The sequence below is a fragment of the Neodiprion fabricii genome, chromosome 2 (genome assembly GCF_021155785.1).
Source record: "Neodiprion fabricii isolate iyNeoFabr1 chromosome 2, iyNeoFabr1.1, whole genome shotgun sequence".
NCBI lineage: Eukaryota > Metazoa > Arthropoda > Insecta > Hymenoptera > Diprionidae > Neodiprion > Neodiprion fabricii.
The window spans coordinates 32,269,768-32,285,689 of record NC_060240.1 but is presented as its reverse complement, the minus strand read 5'-3'; the positions used below and the strand labels follow the sequence as shown (position 1 = coordinate 32,285,689).

Below are 15,922 nucleotides of genomic sequence, written 5' to 3'. Positions count from 1 at the left end.
TGATTTGCCTACGTACTTAAGTGGTGAGACGAACTTCTCCGGTGTAGGTACCGTTCGGTTCAGACCCCGAGTCGCGACTGACTTCGCTCGCTTCCTTGCTCGGCGCGCGTACTCGCCTCCGCGCATGCGCAGTACAGACGATCGAAATAAGCTGCTCTCCGGCGCGAGTACGGTACCAAGAAAACCAGATACCGGAGTTTTTTTTTTTTTTGTTTCTAATTCTCACTCATGTGATTCAATGAAAGGAAGAATTACACTGATCGCGAGTTGGATAGTTTAACGTTGAAGCGTACACGGCAAATGAATGACGTGTTCGAATCAAGGGAAAAGGCTATATGGCAAATAAATAATGAATTTTATTTCAGAACGTAAATTAAAAATTGCTGATCGATGTCCGGTTAGCGACAATGATAATATTAACACTGCACTTCTAGGTCATTCGACGTAAAAACAAATATCCCTAAACTAGGATATTCAAAATAATTGTATAAGTATAGTTCTCATGATATTGTACAACTTTTCTGTCAAATAAATCGTAACACTGCTATCACATGTTGTAAGGATTATTCAGTTCAGTATTATACTGCTGATATAACTCCATAATGAATGTTTAATCAACTGGAGTGTAAACAACTCCCGTCCAGGATATCGAAATACTAATTCGGGATTAGGGAAGAGAGACGGAGAGCCGAATCTCTCGGTCCTCGATAACTCTAAACTTGCTAGAATTACCTCGATCATGATGATTATACCTTGAATTTTTTGCGATTTTTTTTTTTTAGTACATCTGTACTGCTTATGATTGTCGAAAACCATCATGTCTTATGTCCTAATTTTAAAATCTGAATAAATTCTCAAAAATCTTGTGTCAGATATGAAATATTTTAACGCAGGTGGGGCCGGCGATCGGTTTTCCTCTTTTTTTGCCTTTTAAAGAAAAAGAATTGATAAAAATTATAACAAAGAGTCGATTTATTATGTGCAATCAAAGTAGTTGGGACAATCGTATAAAATTTTTTGAACAACATTGAGGGTTCAATTTTGGTTAGTCGATGTGAAATGCCCGATATGCTATCCAACAATTGTCTGCCTGCCTCGTCTGATAACAATGCTTTATCAAATAAAAGGTATCGTCAAACTCGAATATTGCTGTGAAATTTACATCATGCCATTGTGGATTGTTTCTAGATGTGAGATACGCTATTCGAAAAAATATGTAGCAGATCATTTCGCTCCGTGAAAGTCACCAGCATGAGAAGTTCAAAACTTGACATCGACGTATTTTTTAGACATATATCCGAGGTCCCGCGTTGTACACAATTACGTTTGCTGTATTGATGTGAATTTCACAGTGATATTACATTTTGACGGTACCTTTCATGTGATAAGCCATTATTATCAAACTGTTTAGGCAGACAATTGTTGGACAGTATATCGGGCATTCGACGTCAACGCAACCAACGGTGGAACCTCGCCAATTTTCATTCTCTTAAAAAATGTTATACGATTGTCCGAACTACAAAACAGTATCTTGAAAAAAAGCGATCGCCGGCACACTCTGGGTCTAAGCTTGAAAGTTTTTACATCTGACGCAGGATTTTTAAAAATTCAATCGCATTTCAATATCATGCCTTGAAACATTTTGGTTTTCGAAAATCATAAGTGGTACGGGTATACTTAAACGAAAGAAACTGTAATTAATAAATAAATTTTTTTCAACATAACCATTAATTCCGAAGGTCCGACTTTGGCCGAATTTGCGCGGAATGCCACTTATATATGTATATGTACGGTGGTAAAAACATTATACCGCTATCTCGCAATCAGTGGCAATGACGACTAACGAAAGAAATATTTCTATCCGCAATGTAGGTATTGTACGGTAAACAATATTTTACAGCGAAAATTATGTTGCTTTTTTCGTCAAATATGCATCAAAGATGGTAAGATCGATTTAAAAATTTGTACGTATCTCAAGTTTCATTAGGAACAAACGATCGTACAGATGTTGCGATATCTCGGTTTGTTAGTTAGATAAAAAATTAATAAGGCCCTAGAAGAACTGTTTTGTTCCAAATTTTTTGATGAATTCTACGCAAAAAATTCCTATTAGAATCAAATTTTCAAATATGTTGAGGAATGAAGGTCGGAGATCCCCTTGATCATACCAATCATTGCTTATTTCAAACATTCAGAGGGCATCGTCAATTGTAAAAATGCCCGTCAAGCGTTCAGAGAAACATATTATACGGGGGTAATTTCAGTGTTTCAGGCCTGAGTTGCAGTGCTCTTGAGGGAATACCATGAAGAATGGATTTTCAAATGATCAATTTTCGGATTTTCCCACATTCGTATAGCAAAAAACGTCGCGTTTGACTTGCGACCAACTGAACAAATAATTTGCTTATGAAGTAATGAAGGAAAAAAGTACAATAAAACAACTTGCATATTCGTATTTTCCCTGCGCAAAAACGTAAGAAACCACCGGTGTTATTGGGCGGACCCAAAAACTTATACAGAATACCAAAACGAAAAGTGTTAATTCTACCGCTTTTCTCGAATCTATGTTTTTCAAAATAGCAGGTATTAAATTTCAAAATCTCTTCAACTGATTGACGTAAAATTTAAACAGATGATTGATTGTAACATTTCCTATTATATATAACATCAAACAGTCATCACTTATAAGTATTTTGATTATTTTCAAAATTCCGATATATCTTTGACTGCGATGCAAAGTTCATTTTGGAGAAGGCCTTAAAATGTTTGTGGTATACTCCGTCGTATAAATGATATTCGCGAAGATAAGAATGTGACGGTACGTGAAATTAAAGTGAAAGTGAATCTGCGAATTATTAATATCACTGAATAAAATCGGAACATAGGACACGTTCAAATACATTAATTTTGAACGCAGCTGTGCCGCCATCAATGCCGTGGGTACACGAAGAAGGGTGTTTTACGTTATCTGGGTTGCCTCGACGTTCGTCTATTATTCGTCGTATAATAGACGGCAGTATTTGTGGGAAAATTTTTCTATTCGAAGCATACACAACTCATCGGTATAATAAGAACGTTCGGTCCAATAAGGTACCTCAAAGGGCGCGTTACAAAAGTTTCGTGAGGATTGATTATTGCCGTAGATAAATTAATTAAATATTCGCGTGAAATCGACGTATCGCTGCGATTACTGATCTTTTCCTTATTTGCGCAACATTTACAGCGGTGATGATGCCAACTGCGAAAATGACCGCCAAGCGTCCGGAAAAATTTCTCCAGTTAACGAAAATCATCCTTCATGGTTTCAAGGTTTTCGGTCTCGCCCCATTTTCCGTTCAAGCTAAAAACTTGTTTGCAAACTTTGGCAAGCCTGTGTGCATCTGGGCCTTCAGTTTCTCCAAAATCGGACTGGTTTATAATCTCCTACTGGCAATTTTGATTCCAATTGCAAATGTGCTGTTAGTTCCAAAGTATTTGGTTGCGGATTATGAAGAAAAATTTCAGCTGAGATTATCCTGTGACATCGCGTGGAGCATCGTCGCGATTTCAACAGTTTGGGTTGTTATTGTTTCCTGGACTTTTAAGCAGAACAATGCTGTAATTATTATGAATAGACTTATCGATACCGACTTTAGACTTTCTCTGAAGAAAGGGCCAAATATTACAGGTAGATTGATGCTGTCTGTTGTACACGGGGTGATGAACGTTTCTTTGTGCATTGCTTTCAGTGTGGTAGAATATAGATACGACCTAGTGTATTTCATAGTCACAATCCTACCATGTATATTTATTTCTTGCTTTATTACCGAATATTTCTTGATTGTCGGACTTCTAGAGGCGGAATTTTACCGAGTTAACAATATGCTATTAAAGTGCAAGGATTTTCACTACCTTTCATCCGCCATACCTTTTCTCAGCAGCGAATCAGAGATATCGGATTTGTCAACTCACAATCAGTTGTCAGCTCTTCGATCACTTCTCAGCATTCGTACATCGATTTTTGAAATTACTAACGACGTTGCGAATTTTTTTTCATTTCCGATCTTAATGTGCGTCTGTCATACCTTCGTCACGCTCGTTTACTGGGTTTATTGGATAATAATTATCTTTCTTAGCTCAGATTTACCGTTTTTGGTGACTCGTGTTGCTAAAGAGATATTTTTAACATTTGTCATTGCTTATCCCGTCATTCTTCTTGTGTACAACGTTCCAAAAACTGTAAACGAGGTAATTGATTTTCTTTCAATAATACTAACAACAGCGGTTGCAAATCAACTCTCGTTGTGACAAAATTCATGCGATACCGCAGGCAAAGCGAACTGGTCTGGTAATTCACAAGCTGATGGATGCAACAGCGATACCGGTAATCAAGGCAGAGGTAACGCGGACTATTTCTTTCCGCAATTACAGATTTATGAATGCTGTTTTATTATTTTTTATTCATCAGAGGTATGCAGATATTTATTCAAAAAGTTAATCCGACGTTTCCTTTTCAGCTCACCGAATTCTCTCTCCGGATACTACACGAAGAATTGAATTTCACAGCGTATGGTTTCTTTCGGTTGGACTTTACGCTCTTACATTCGGTGAGTGTAATATTTTACAATAATTATTTTGATTATCTGCTCTTATTTTTCATTGATCCTGCTTAATTGCAGATGTTAGCAGCGTTGGTAACCTACCTTGTTATTCTGGTCCAGTACTCTGGGTAGCTGCATAACTGTTATAGCAGTGCAACGACCGCTGAGATTTCGATTATAAATCTGTTTGGTCAATCGGCACTCCACACGAACTATTTATGATTAGTCTGCATATGAGCAGTAATCAGATCCTTTGCAGTAGACTTTGAAGTCACCAAGTTGTAAACGCAATTGAGTAATTATGTAACGAGCTTGTACTAATTGATCTTGATACAATTGTTATGTCCAATGTGAGATATAGGTATACGATTTCCATAATTTTAAGTGCTTCAATTCCAAATGAGTCAATTTGTAAATTTTTGTAGATAAAACGTTTATAAACAGTGATTATGATTCATGTGCATGCGTATTTACCGAAATAATTAAATATTCTTTTCTATTGAACCAAATTGTCTCTGATTTGCAGGCGCCATGCGGTGCTAGTTTTTTTTTCAAATGTATCGTTCGTTCAAGACTATACTTCATTGTCAGCCAACGAATATACGAGGGGATGATTTTCAACAACAGACACATAATATGTGTCTATAACATGATAAAGGGTAGGTGAATTGGCGCGTGGGAAATTCGAGATACGAGTTAATAAAAGTAACCAACAGGAGAAAAGCAACAACTTGTCAAATAATTGCATAAAAGCTTCAATTTATGAAGCTACGAACCATCAGCATGCATCCGTTGGGATTTCACCGTTCTCTATAAAGGGATGGCCAACTTCATCAGATCCGAGGCCTACCGTTTACTCTCCAGACTCCGTGTTTTTCTTTGCCTTGTCGCGATCGACCGGTTTAGCCGTTCCTCTTCAGCACTGATCTATGTAGGTAGATCGGGTAGATCTCTGCTCCTCGTTGTCAGTCAACGCCGCCGCGCCGTTGACGTTTCGGTCTATTTCGAATAGAGCGCGTCGCCCGTGTACCACGTGACATGTCACGTGGTCAAAGGGGGGCGCGGCTCATCGTCAGCTGATTTGGCGAAGCTGGTGATGGCAGATATAATCATGGGGGAAGACGCTGTGGAGCCGCAAGAGAACAAGGAGAATGAGGAGAACGAGGCTGACGCGGGAAGCGGAGACGACAACATAAACGAAGAAGGTAAATTGCGGGGACAGTTAAATTCGCGAAGCGTTATCGCGCCGTAGGAATAGAAAAATCTGGCGTAAATGCCTTATAACCCTCAAACCGAGGAATTAGGGAATTGCTTGGTTCAGGAAAACGTGGTAATTGAACGAACTGATTACAGAATTTGAGGCGATCAATGCCCAGCTGGACCAATTGAATTCGGCGCTGGATTCCCTTGAGAGAAAAAATGACGACATCCACGCAGAGCTAGTGGAGCTGTTAAAGTCGAACCGCGAGGCCAGAGAACAATTCCAGGAATCGCAAAAAGAGCAACTGCAAAGTTTCGAAAAGCCAAATCCGTAATTCAACAATTCTAAAACGCAGGCTGTATCCTTGTCGACCTCGTACGGATCAAGTATTACTATGAACCAAATGTCACAATATAAGAACAACGATAATATTGTTGTTAATTATATTGTCACCTTTGTTTAGAGACAAACTTAAACATTTTTTGCAGCAGTTTCCCTCTAGTGCAATGCTGTTTCAAATCTGACAGGCTTTAATCGGAGTTTGTTGGTCTCGTAGTCTTAGAATATTTTATTGTATTTGAGGGAAATAGCTCTGGCTACTTGCACTACATTCGATTTACTTGTGACATAAAGTTAAACAGAATCAAACTTCAAAAATAGAATAACAAACCTGCCAGAGGTGACTGCGGCTGATTTTTGTTTTCCTTAAATTTTCACATAGACGCAGAAATATTTAAGTTAGCAGGTAATAGTCTAGGGGACAATTATTTACTAGTTGGGTTTAAAATGTGATCGAGTAACGATATGACTTACGAAATTGTATGTTTAACTGTATACAAATAACTGCATTGTTACTATGTTAAGGTAAACGGATTTCTTTTAGGGAAAGCGTGCTTTAGTTTCTTCTGTGACAAAAGGGCGTTTATTACACACATACATGTGTACACTGGTGTAAAATAATCTTCTAATGATTGTTCATTGATTCACTGTATTATTCTTATGAACGGTGTGTAAAAAGAATTTTGACAATAATAATCTTGGAAACAATGTTGAAGCGTGATAAATTTGAAAAAAATTTATTACATGGTGCAACGTCATCAAATTTGCACTATGTCTAGTTGTACTTGCAGATAATACATATAAATTTATGGATATGGAAAAAAAAGCATTGTTGTAGCTGGAATGAGAGGTTGATAAAATTTGTGTATATTAAGTAAAGAATATAAACAATAAAGAAATCGAGATATTACCAGAGTTTATTTAAAGTAGATTTGCCATTAGCTATGTTGTATGACTGATGTTAATGCCAAATAAGCTGGTAGAACGTGTTTGATATTTGAAGTTTGAGATTATTCGTATGTACATACGTACATTTGTACATTTTTTAATCGATTTACACGAAAGATTTCGCTAATTCATTACATGCTATTGATTTTACAAACATCTCCTTCATAGTTCTCAGGGTCCAAGGCGAGTATCAACAGTTCTTTAAGGATTTCCAAATTACATTCTGTGACTATGTTTGTGTTGGGTTTATTTGACGCCAAGTGATCTATGACAACCTGGCCTCTAGTTCGACGTCCAGTTAATTCTATATCTGCATGATGTTCAATTAGTTTTGTAGCCGCGTCAGGTCTGAGAACTATAGCAGCTAATATTTCGTCACAAGGCGTATAAATAGCGGATTCTTTATTACTATTCAAGTAAAATTGATAAAGAGTAGACATCATTTGCACTTCTGGAGTATTAATTTTCCCAAATACATGGTGGTGCCATTTCTGTAATTGTCGATGAGACAAACAGTTAAAGCGTGTTAAAATAACTGACAAAAATACTTCAATTCGTTGCTGCCTATCCTTACCTGTTACCGTTTATCCATTTATACATAAATTTATCATCAAACTATGAAATATTTTACAATGTGTTATACAAAAGTACTCACAGGATCCATAGCGCACTTTATGCATGTCTCCCATGGTAAAAGCACGTATGGTTTTATACTGTTCGCCAAGAAAATGTGAACGCTCTCGGGATCGCTGTAAAAATTAAACTCCGCTTGTGCTGTGATATTGCCTTGAGCTAAAAGAATTAATCGGATTACTACAAAAGTATAGAATTCATAATAATTGATTTCAAAATAAATCAAATAAAATCTTGCAGGGATATATAAGAAAATTATTATTTACCGGTGTAGTTGCCGCCCATTACATAAAACGCTTTAACTTTGCTGATGAAATCAGGGTATAACCTAATAGCTAAGGCTATATTGGTCAAAGGACCGATACAAGCTATAGATACTTCTCCTGGAAATAGTATAAATTTCATGGATATTTATAATTGATAAAAGCGGTGGAGTGTAGTACTAAATTTGAATATATTCAATTAGATTCTTTGTTTAGTACCAGGGTTTTTGCAAACCATTCTATACAACGCGTGTACAGCATGTTCTTTTTGAAGTTTGCTTACGTCCACCTTATCCTTAAACATATTTCCAAATCCATCGGGCCCGTGAAATTGCTCAGTAGCGGATATCCTGGCATTTTCTGTGCTCAGTAATGGAGAATGAGCACCTTTGTAAACTGGTATCTAGGGTAGAAATCGACACTTTACACTTGTCAGATTATTATTAACGTTATCTTAACAGATTGGAATGTATGTTTCATAGAAATTGAAAATTTTGTGGAATTTTATAATTTTTTTAATATTCAACTGGAAATACTGAAACTTACATCTGCAAGACCGCATGTCTGTAGTGTCCTGAAGACATTATTGACCACATTTTCTACGATTGTATTTCCATTAACACATGTCACTGCCAGTAGTTGAATTTTATTCAATTTGTGCGCCCCAGCTAGCAGAATTAACGCAAGAGCGTCATCAATACCTGCATCGCAGTCAACTATGACCAGTTGTTTTTCCATGTCAATAATTTTGATAAAAATGAGAAACTGTTTGAACCAGTCTACTTTAGGCTAATCAATCTAGTGAGGCGATTGTGAATGTTGTAATACCTCCCGGTCAACTGAGCATAAAGGTCAGTGGTCAGAAAGATAAGATAAGTAAAGAATAATGAGGGAGATGAAAAAATAAGGTATCTGAGTAAGCCCTCTTACAAAGAAGAGGAAATATCACACATTAAATTAAGATTTTATATTTGCTATTTTGTCAGCAAGCAGTTGATAACATTTGATATGTTTTGACAATTTTAAGTTCAGGGACAGAATTATCATAGTGAAAAAATTGTTTACTGAAATATTCTTGGTTTATTATTAGAGCTTAAACTTGTTCTTAGTATATATCCTCCATTTGGTTTTAAGAAAATAGCGTAACTGTTGTCCCCATCGATGTAAAAATTGTGCTCTTTTAATTCCCAGCTTGTGGGGCTGTCCGAAAAGCCTTGCACGTCAATACTGACCCAAGGTATGGTTTCTCTCGTTTTGACGTAGCTTTTTAACTCATTAAATATTGTTTCAACTTGTTTCTGAGTTATAAAACCTGTCCACCTGATACAGCGCACTTGTCCAACTTCTGTCCATGGTTCTGAACACTTATAGCTATTCAAATAAGAATTTTCTGCACTGTTCTTTCTGTAAAATATGAAAAAATAAATATATTCTCAAAAAGTATGAGATAATTTAGCAAGACTATGAAGACATCGCAGAAACTATTGAAAATCAACTCACAAATCACCGCCAATACTCAAAACACCCAGCCATTCGAAGAGCTCTGAATGATTTGTGCTGCTGTTGATGATGGGGATCTTTATGGAATACTCGCATTGGTCAACTTTCTTTTGACGGCAAAGCTTAACTGTGTAACCGCGCTTATCAAACCACGCAGCTATTGACGATGGACACAATTTTTTATCTGTAATGTGAAAAATCATCAAGTGTATATAAAAGTCTGGGTCTAAAAAGTTGGGAGTAATAGTTGACAAATCGAAGGTGATTAATCGTAACATATCTTTGTTCAATATAGTAACTAGAAGAACTTCCCTTTACAGTATTGTACTTGGAAAGAATTCAGTAATTGAGATGAGTGCTAAGCAGTCAGACAATAATCTTATCTTTGTTGTGGTTAATATTTACCCGGAGGTTCCCAAGCCAATATAACGTTGAACCTCTGATGTAGATTATTTGTCAGTGACTCCCTGACGTGTTCATAGTTCTTCTTGCCTGGTGTAAAACTTTCTTCTTTCAAATCAATAGTCACGACTACGATCGCACACCGGTAATCAAAAATAAGAAAAAAAATAATGATTTGAACATATGAGTGACCCAGTCAAAACACAGCATACATATTTCAAATAATAATTATTACACAAATGACAGATAAAGCATAGCTGCTAACGTTTTGTGCGAATTTAAAAAAACCACCACGCTAAATGTCTGAAATGATGAAATTGAATATGTTGATGTGAATTTAATTGAAAATAACAAATAATAATGAAATAAAAACCAGCCATGTAGCAATGATTAAAAATTTATAGTATATTCTCCATTGTATTAGAACGGTACATTGTATCGATCAACAAAGATTACAGTAATATAAAAGTTGCCAACATTCCCAACCGAGAGAAACGTCAATTAAACAAAATATAAAAAATATGAGGCACTTAATCAGTACTTAATTATTTATTCGTAGTATCAATATGACTAGTACATAAGTAGCAGTCATAGAGAAAACTCAATTATTTTATCATTGCTAAGTAATTTAAATCAACTCCAATCCCGTTTTCTTTTTCTTTACATTCTTCACAGTTTTCAACATTTAATTTAGTCCACATGAATATTAAATACATGTATATATGGATATATGGTACAATTAAAATTCATTTCAGCAATTTTGGTAGAGTCACAAAAGTGTTATTATTCTATCATTACGGACACATACTACAATGCTAGTCACCTATTAATATTAATATTGATTAATATTATGTGTACATTTTTATAAAAGCTTGTGCTCCGTTATTCAAACTTTAGATCTGAGACATATTTGTTTAAAGCTTCCTTTTCAAATAGTTCAAACATTCATGAACAAAAACTACATCATTGAGGGTTTACTACATTAATTAGTAATTTTTGTAATTATTTTCATTCGTAACATTTTTTTACTCGTTCATTACTAGCCTGTAAGAAAAACCAACTATTAATTCAACCAAATTGTGTAAGGAATCGGTAATTGAAATTAGTTTCAACATCAACAATAGCTGTCTGTACAACATTCTTGCACCAGTGCATATATTTTCTGGACGGAAATCTCTGTCTGAAATTTCCATTTCTGGACAACTAACAGTTTTTAGACAAGTGCCCTAATTATTCACAGAATTTTTTTCGACGTCTTTTCGATCACTCAAGTGACTAAGTAATCTGGAGTAATAAAAATTTGCTGTGAAAAAATGCGAAATGCTTTGCCCAATTTATTTTTACACAAAAGAATTTTTGTGAGAAACTTCAATACCAGACAGAGGTATTTCCGACAATCATTTTGTTACTTTTCTTGAAATCTATTGAAAAAAAAGACTGTCACAGCGATTCAGACCAAACTATCTGTGCCTCAACTGATTACAAGCGAGTTTATATAAATTACAAATTATTCACGTTGTAAAATTATTATTAATTCACTTTTCGACTATCTTAATTCATTACAGTCAATTCTTTAACAACTTTAAGCGTAAACAGTCACAGTAATCTTGTCTAATAATTGCAGTAAACAAATACAATAAATACTTGAAGCAGGTATAATACAGCAAATTTTTTGAGAGATCTGACTAAATACGAGTCTTTCTATGCTTTAATTTTTCAATAATAATAATTAATGCAGAAATTACTGACGGATTTGACAGGTCACAGAAAGGAAAACAAATAAATTAAAAAAATAAACAGGAACAATCTGCAAAGTCCGGTAACGATGTCTATAGTTCGTAATGGAAGTTGTTATTGAGCATATCGATATTTGTACATGTAGGCAAGTATTTTGCACGCGATTATAAAATTGCAAAAATGTTTCATCACTATGCTTGTGTAAATTGTCATAAAAATAGAATTTCACACAGATATTTTGCGCATGACTATTATTGCTATTATTCTTAAAATCGTGCCGCCTTAGAAGAATGCCCATTGTATAATTAATTAAGCTAACGACAATGTCGGACTTATATCCAAGTCGATGTTGTTTATTCTCAGCTCACTTTGGAATACGTTCAATTCTGCAAGTGAAATGCCTTGCCAACTTTCTAATTCCGACAGACGTCGTAAATTATCACAATTCTGCATCAATAATCTTACAGTTTTCATCGATAGATCGTCGCTGTAAAGTATTTTCAGCTCCTCCAACTTGTTCATTGGATTCTTAGACAAAACTCTGGCCATTGTATCGTCACCGATACCTGTCGATGATCCTAATTGTATAAATTTAATGTTTACGCAATGAGAAAGAAGGAATTCAAGATGCAGGTGTGCACAGTCAGCCACACACTTAATGCGCTCTAAATATTTGAATGGTGGAACAAATAATTTAGCCGATACTATTGCCGCGTGTTCATCAAACTCACAATTGTAAAGAACTAGATGTTTGAGCATCGGGCAAAATTGACTAATGTAAATGAGCGCATTTAAATCAATTTCGTTAACATGCTCCAAATGAAGACTCGTTATTTTGGCACCCCTAGTTTCAAGCAGTTCTTTCATTCTATCTGTAAAGAAATCTCCGCACAAAAGTTTCAACTCTGTTAAATTGTTCAGTCTTGACAGAATTAATAGATCATTAATAGATTCGTCAAGCACGATTGATACTTTAGTCAAATTTGGACACATTTCTACCAAGAGGTGCAAATGCTCTGTCGTGACGTCTCGGCTTTCGAATATCTTCAAGTTGAATGGCTTTTTGTAGGTACTGGTATTTCTAATATATTCTAAAATGTATCCGAATTCATCGCATCTGCCGATATTTTCCAAGTTCGGATGCTCTAGTAATAACTCAGCGTAACCAGCTCTGGAAACTGAGGTTCTGAACAATTGGATCTCGCGCAGCTGCCAGCACTTTTGTAAAATCGTCAGGCAACGATCGGTGACAGACCTTGAAGCTGTGACATCTAATTTTTGTAACTTGGGACAATTTTGCCCAACCGCCGTTACTATACTGTTTGTGCAATCGAAGCAGAGCGTAAATGATGTTAAATTAGGCATGGCAGATACTCCTTGAATGATCATCTTTTCTATACCGGAAGTTTTCCATCCCGCGGATCCTGACCCTAAATCTAATATTTCTAAGCCTGTCATGACGTGTAAATTTTTGTAAAAAATATGTCTCATAATTTTAGGCCACACAGAAAACTCGATGGTTTTCAAATTTGAGTGTATCACAACCTCGGTGAGATTCACAACGACATTCAACTCTGAGAGATAAGATGTTATGCGATAATACTGATTGCAGCTGTTCTTAATTTTAGTGATGAGATTCAATATCGATTTCAACACTTCCACTGACATTCTGTCGTACAAATACCACGGAACGTTGGATACCAACTGTAGTTTTATCCACTCTAGCCACGAATTTAGAGTAGCTATACCATGAGCAGGATCAGTTGATGACATAATACAAATAGGCTGCATGATGTGCCGTCCGACATCAGTTACGAATTGGCCAACCGACCTGAGGGCCAATTCTTCCAGCGAAGCTATTTGGTGTTTCTTTGGCATTTTGTCAATCTGATACCCCTTAAGTTTTCCGTTTGTCACTTATCCTTTATTATTTAGAGATTTTATTTAGCTTTCCAACAACTCACCAAAGCGATTTTTGATATTACGGTCGAAGAACGAAGGTTTTCCCTCGATACCGAGCGTTTGGAAATCTTCTTTAACCAAGGAAAGTATCAAATGGCCAGACGGAGTTACAGCGAGTGAATTCTGGGTGTCGATGTGACTCTCTATTGCCAGCACACTGACCTCACCTGAAATTGTTCATTAGATGATATTCAGTTACAAAAAGTAGCCAGTTAAAAAGGCAGCTCTGTTAAATAATTTTTGCATACATGCAAAGTAATCTACTACAGATGCTATTGAAAATAATTCTGTATAATTAAACCTGATGGCGAAAAGAAAAAGTTGTTTCCGTCAAAAGAAGTAGTGGAAAAATGAAAATTCCGTGGCGGACAGTTTATTTTTTTCAACTACCTGCTGATAAACAAATGCATACAAGGTTCTGAAAATTTGCTAAATATGGCGTTTGCAGATCGATTGTAAGTTAAGAAACACGGAAAATTTTCCATCCTATTAGTGCTTCACCGGCGGGAAATCAAGAGTAGAAAAAGTGCAACGAAGTGTTTTAAAATTATAATGAAAAATTGGTGGAAATATTGAATTACCGTTTTTCACAAAGGCCTCGATGAATTCTTTGTCAACCAGTTCGGATGCTGATAAATTGTTGACTCTGTAATAGTCGTTGTCTTCGTTGAACGATTCGAAATAATGCGGTGGTAAATTAACTGTATCAGGAATGACGACAGATACCTGGCAATAATCCAAGAATTATTTAAAATTACGTAAATCTCTCGTTACAGCTACGCAGCGCAGCATAATAAAATCAACCTAACCTATAATTTATAATCGCGAGATCGCGTTATACCGCTTACCGAGTGGTTGAAATAGTGTTTTCTAATCACGCCCGTCACGTTCTTTGTTAAACAATCCGAATGATCGACCTTGAAGTAGTGCTGCGGGGCTTTAAAGTCCCACACTTCTGGGCACAGCATTTCCCGATTATTAATGAAAATGCGTACACCGCGTCGTACGAACAGGCATTGCGGTTATTGTCAGTCAGAAAGGTAAGAACCAAGGAAACACCGACAAGCTATCCAATTGCGTATTACGCCTAGTCTTGTATTGTATTTTATTTCGTTATTGACATAATACAGCGATCCTCGTATTAGGAACGATGGAAAATAATTCAGATAAACTTCGTACGCTTACGTTTCGAACAGCTGTTTTCTATGTATTAAATTAAAATTTATTGTGACGGCCGTCGCATATGCGCTCATGCGTACGTACCACAGATCAGTGATATATGTATACGTACGGTATACATAGGCATGTATGTAGTACAGTCCACGCATTAAATTTCTTCGAGTCTGGCTTTAGACAGAAGCCTAGAAACTTATTACAAAGTTAGTTCCAACAACCGCCGCGTGCGTCGAAACGGTGCTCCCTTATAACAAACAAAGGAGCATCAGCTGACGCTGACATCGAACATCTAGATTCTAGAGTTGACAAGTCAGAACGCGTCGCGTTTGCAGGGCTCGGTGTGTTAGTTTCACAATCAGCAGTCACCGGTTTCGGTTAGTTTTACCGGAATTTTTCCCTGATTCAACATAGATTTCCATCGTCTGATGAATCTGGTATTTCGTAATATTGCAACCTTGTCCATGAAGTTGGTCGCAACTATTAAATTAGATCTGAATTCGTCATAGCTCGCCGATGCGCATTTGTTTCATTAATTTTTCCAAAGAAACTAACACGTGTCGGCATCAGTGCGGTTTACATAATTTATAGATATTGACAGGCTGCCTTGTAATAATTAATCGTAGAATTGGATTTACTCGCGTTGGTACAAATATAAATTCTCCATTGTTTCGATCAACACGTGAGTATAACAGGCGCGATTTCTAGTTCGGTTATTTCGGATGTTCGTTTCCTGAGAATCCATCTTGTTTTTCGAATAAATATACGTGTGATTAATGTTCAAAAAACTGATTTGCTTGCTCTATTGCAATTTTGTGAAATGATTCGTTTCACGCGTCGATGTGAAAGACAATTATCGGCAACTCGAAGAGGGAATTGACGAGGTGCCAAAGCACTGGTAAGTGAGTTTTTCATACGATTTGTGCTGATCGGCAGTTGATTATTTTTCAATGTGTCCGTAGAATGGAACCATTTCTATGGTTACCAAAGTATTACATGTGACTGGTCGTATATTGTTGCATTGTATTGTTACTGCGCACGGTCGAAACTTCATTCGACACAGCTGATTTAATTAAGAAACAAGGAAGATAAGATAATGAGTTATTTGTCCTTATGAAACAAATAATCGACCGTTTATTATTTTCTCATTTTATTACGAAACTAGCAGAGACGTGTACGTTTTC

The 15,922-nt window shown here is 36.3% G+C and overlaps 4 protein-coding genes across 5 annotated transcripts; 1 reads left to right on the top strand and 3 right to left on the bottom strand.

The window, feature by feature from the left end:
• The first annotated feature begins 5,624 nt into the window (after window positions 1-5,624).
• LOC124176569 (bublin coiled-coil protein) lies at window positions 5,625-7,030 on the top strand. Of its 2 annotated transcripts, XM_046558020.1 has the most exons (3): window positions 5,625-5,785; window positions 5,934-6,139; window positions 6,503-7,030. In XM_046558020.1, the coding sequence occupies exons 1-2, from the start codon at window positions 5,677-5,679 to the stop codon at window positions 6,113-6,115; spliced, it is 291 nt and encodes a 96-aa protein (XP_046413976.1). In that variant the 5' UTR covers window positions 5,625-5,676; the 3' UTR covers window positions 6,116-6,139; window positions 6,503-7,030. The 2 variants fall into 2 exon arrangements, with proteins under 2 accessions (XP_046413976.1, XP_046413975.1); XM_046558019.1 differs by having other exon boundaries at window positions 5,934-7,030.
• On the bottom strand, window positions 7,019-8,702 carry LOC124176565 (inosine-uridine preferring nucleoside hydrolase-like). The gene is made up of 5 exons (XM_046558013.1): window positions 8,511-8,702; window positions 8,184-8,367; window positions 7,968-8,084; window positions 7,724-7,860; window positions 7,019-7,559 (listed from the first exon to the last, which is right to left on the bottom strand). The coding sequence occupies exons 1-5, from the start codon at window positions 8,700-8,702 to the stop codon at window positions 7,200-7,202; spliced, it is 990 nt and encodes a 329-aa protein (XP_046413969.1). The 3' UTR covers window positions 7,019-7,199.
• Window positions 8,667-15,049, bottom strand: LOC124176562 (ribonuclease P protein subunit p40-like). Its single transcript, XM_046558010.1, has 7 exons — window positions 14,414-15,049; window positions 14,147-14,291; window positions 13,568-13,732; window positions 9,870-9,995; window positions 9,465-9,648; window positions 9,030-9,368; window positions 8,667-8,803 (listed from the first exon to the last, which is right to left on the bottom strand). Exons 1-7 carry the CDS (start codon window positions 14,531-14,533, stop codon window positions 8,800-8,802), a joined length of 1,083 nt encoding a protein of 360 aa, XP_046413966.1. The 5' UTR covers window positions 14,534-15,049; the 3' UTR covers window positions 8,667-8,799.
• On the bottom strand, window positions 10,248-13,622 carry LOC124176555. The gene has a single exon (XM_046557993.1). It carries the CDS (start codon window positions 13,479-13,481, stop codon window positions 11,913-11,915), a length of 1,569 nt encoding a protein of 522 aa, XP_046413949.1. The 5' UTR covers window positions 13,482-13,622; the 3' UTR covers window positions 10,248-11,912.
• Window positions 15,050-15,922: the final 873 nt, after the last annotated feature.

Coding starts and splice junctions, on each gene's coding strand:
- LOC124176569 (XM_046558020.1), top strand. CDS start 5,677: ATGGCAGATATAATCATGGGGGAAGACGCTGTGGAGCCGCAAGAGAAC. Junction 5,786..5,933: donor CGACAACATAAACGAAGAAG/GTAAATTGCGGG, acceptor AACTGATTACAG/AATTTGAGGCGATCAATGCC.
- LOC124176565 (XM_046558013.1), bottom strand. CDS start 8,702: ATGGAAAAACAACTGGTCATAGTTGACTGCGATGCAGGTATTGATGAC. Junction 8,368..8,510: donor AGACATGCGGTCTTGCAGAT/GTAAGTTTCAGT, acceptor TTTCTACCCTAG/ATACCAGTTTACAAAGGTGC. Junction 8,085..8,183: donor AATGGTTTGCAAAAACCCTG/GTACTAAACAAA, acceptor TACTATTTCCAG/GAGAAGTATCTATAGCTTGT.
- LOC124176555 (XM_046557993.1), bottom strand. CDS start 13,481: ATGCCAAAGAAACACCAAATAGCTTCGCTGGAAGAATTGGCCCTCAGG.
- LOC124176562 (XM_046558010.1), bottom strand. CDS start 14,533: ATGCTGTGCCCAGAAGTGTGGGACTTTAAAGCCCCGCAGCACTACTTC. Junction 14,292..14,413: donor AACACTATTTCAACCACTCG/GTAAGCGGTATA, acceptor GATTATTGCCAG/GTATCTGTCGTCATTCCTGA. Junction 13,733..14,146: donor CGAGGCCTTTGTGAAAAACG/GTAATTCAATAT, acceptor GAACAATTTCAG/GTGAGGTCAGTGTGCTGGCA.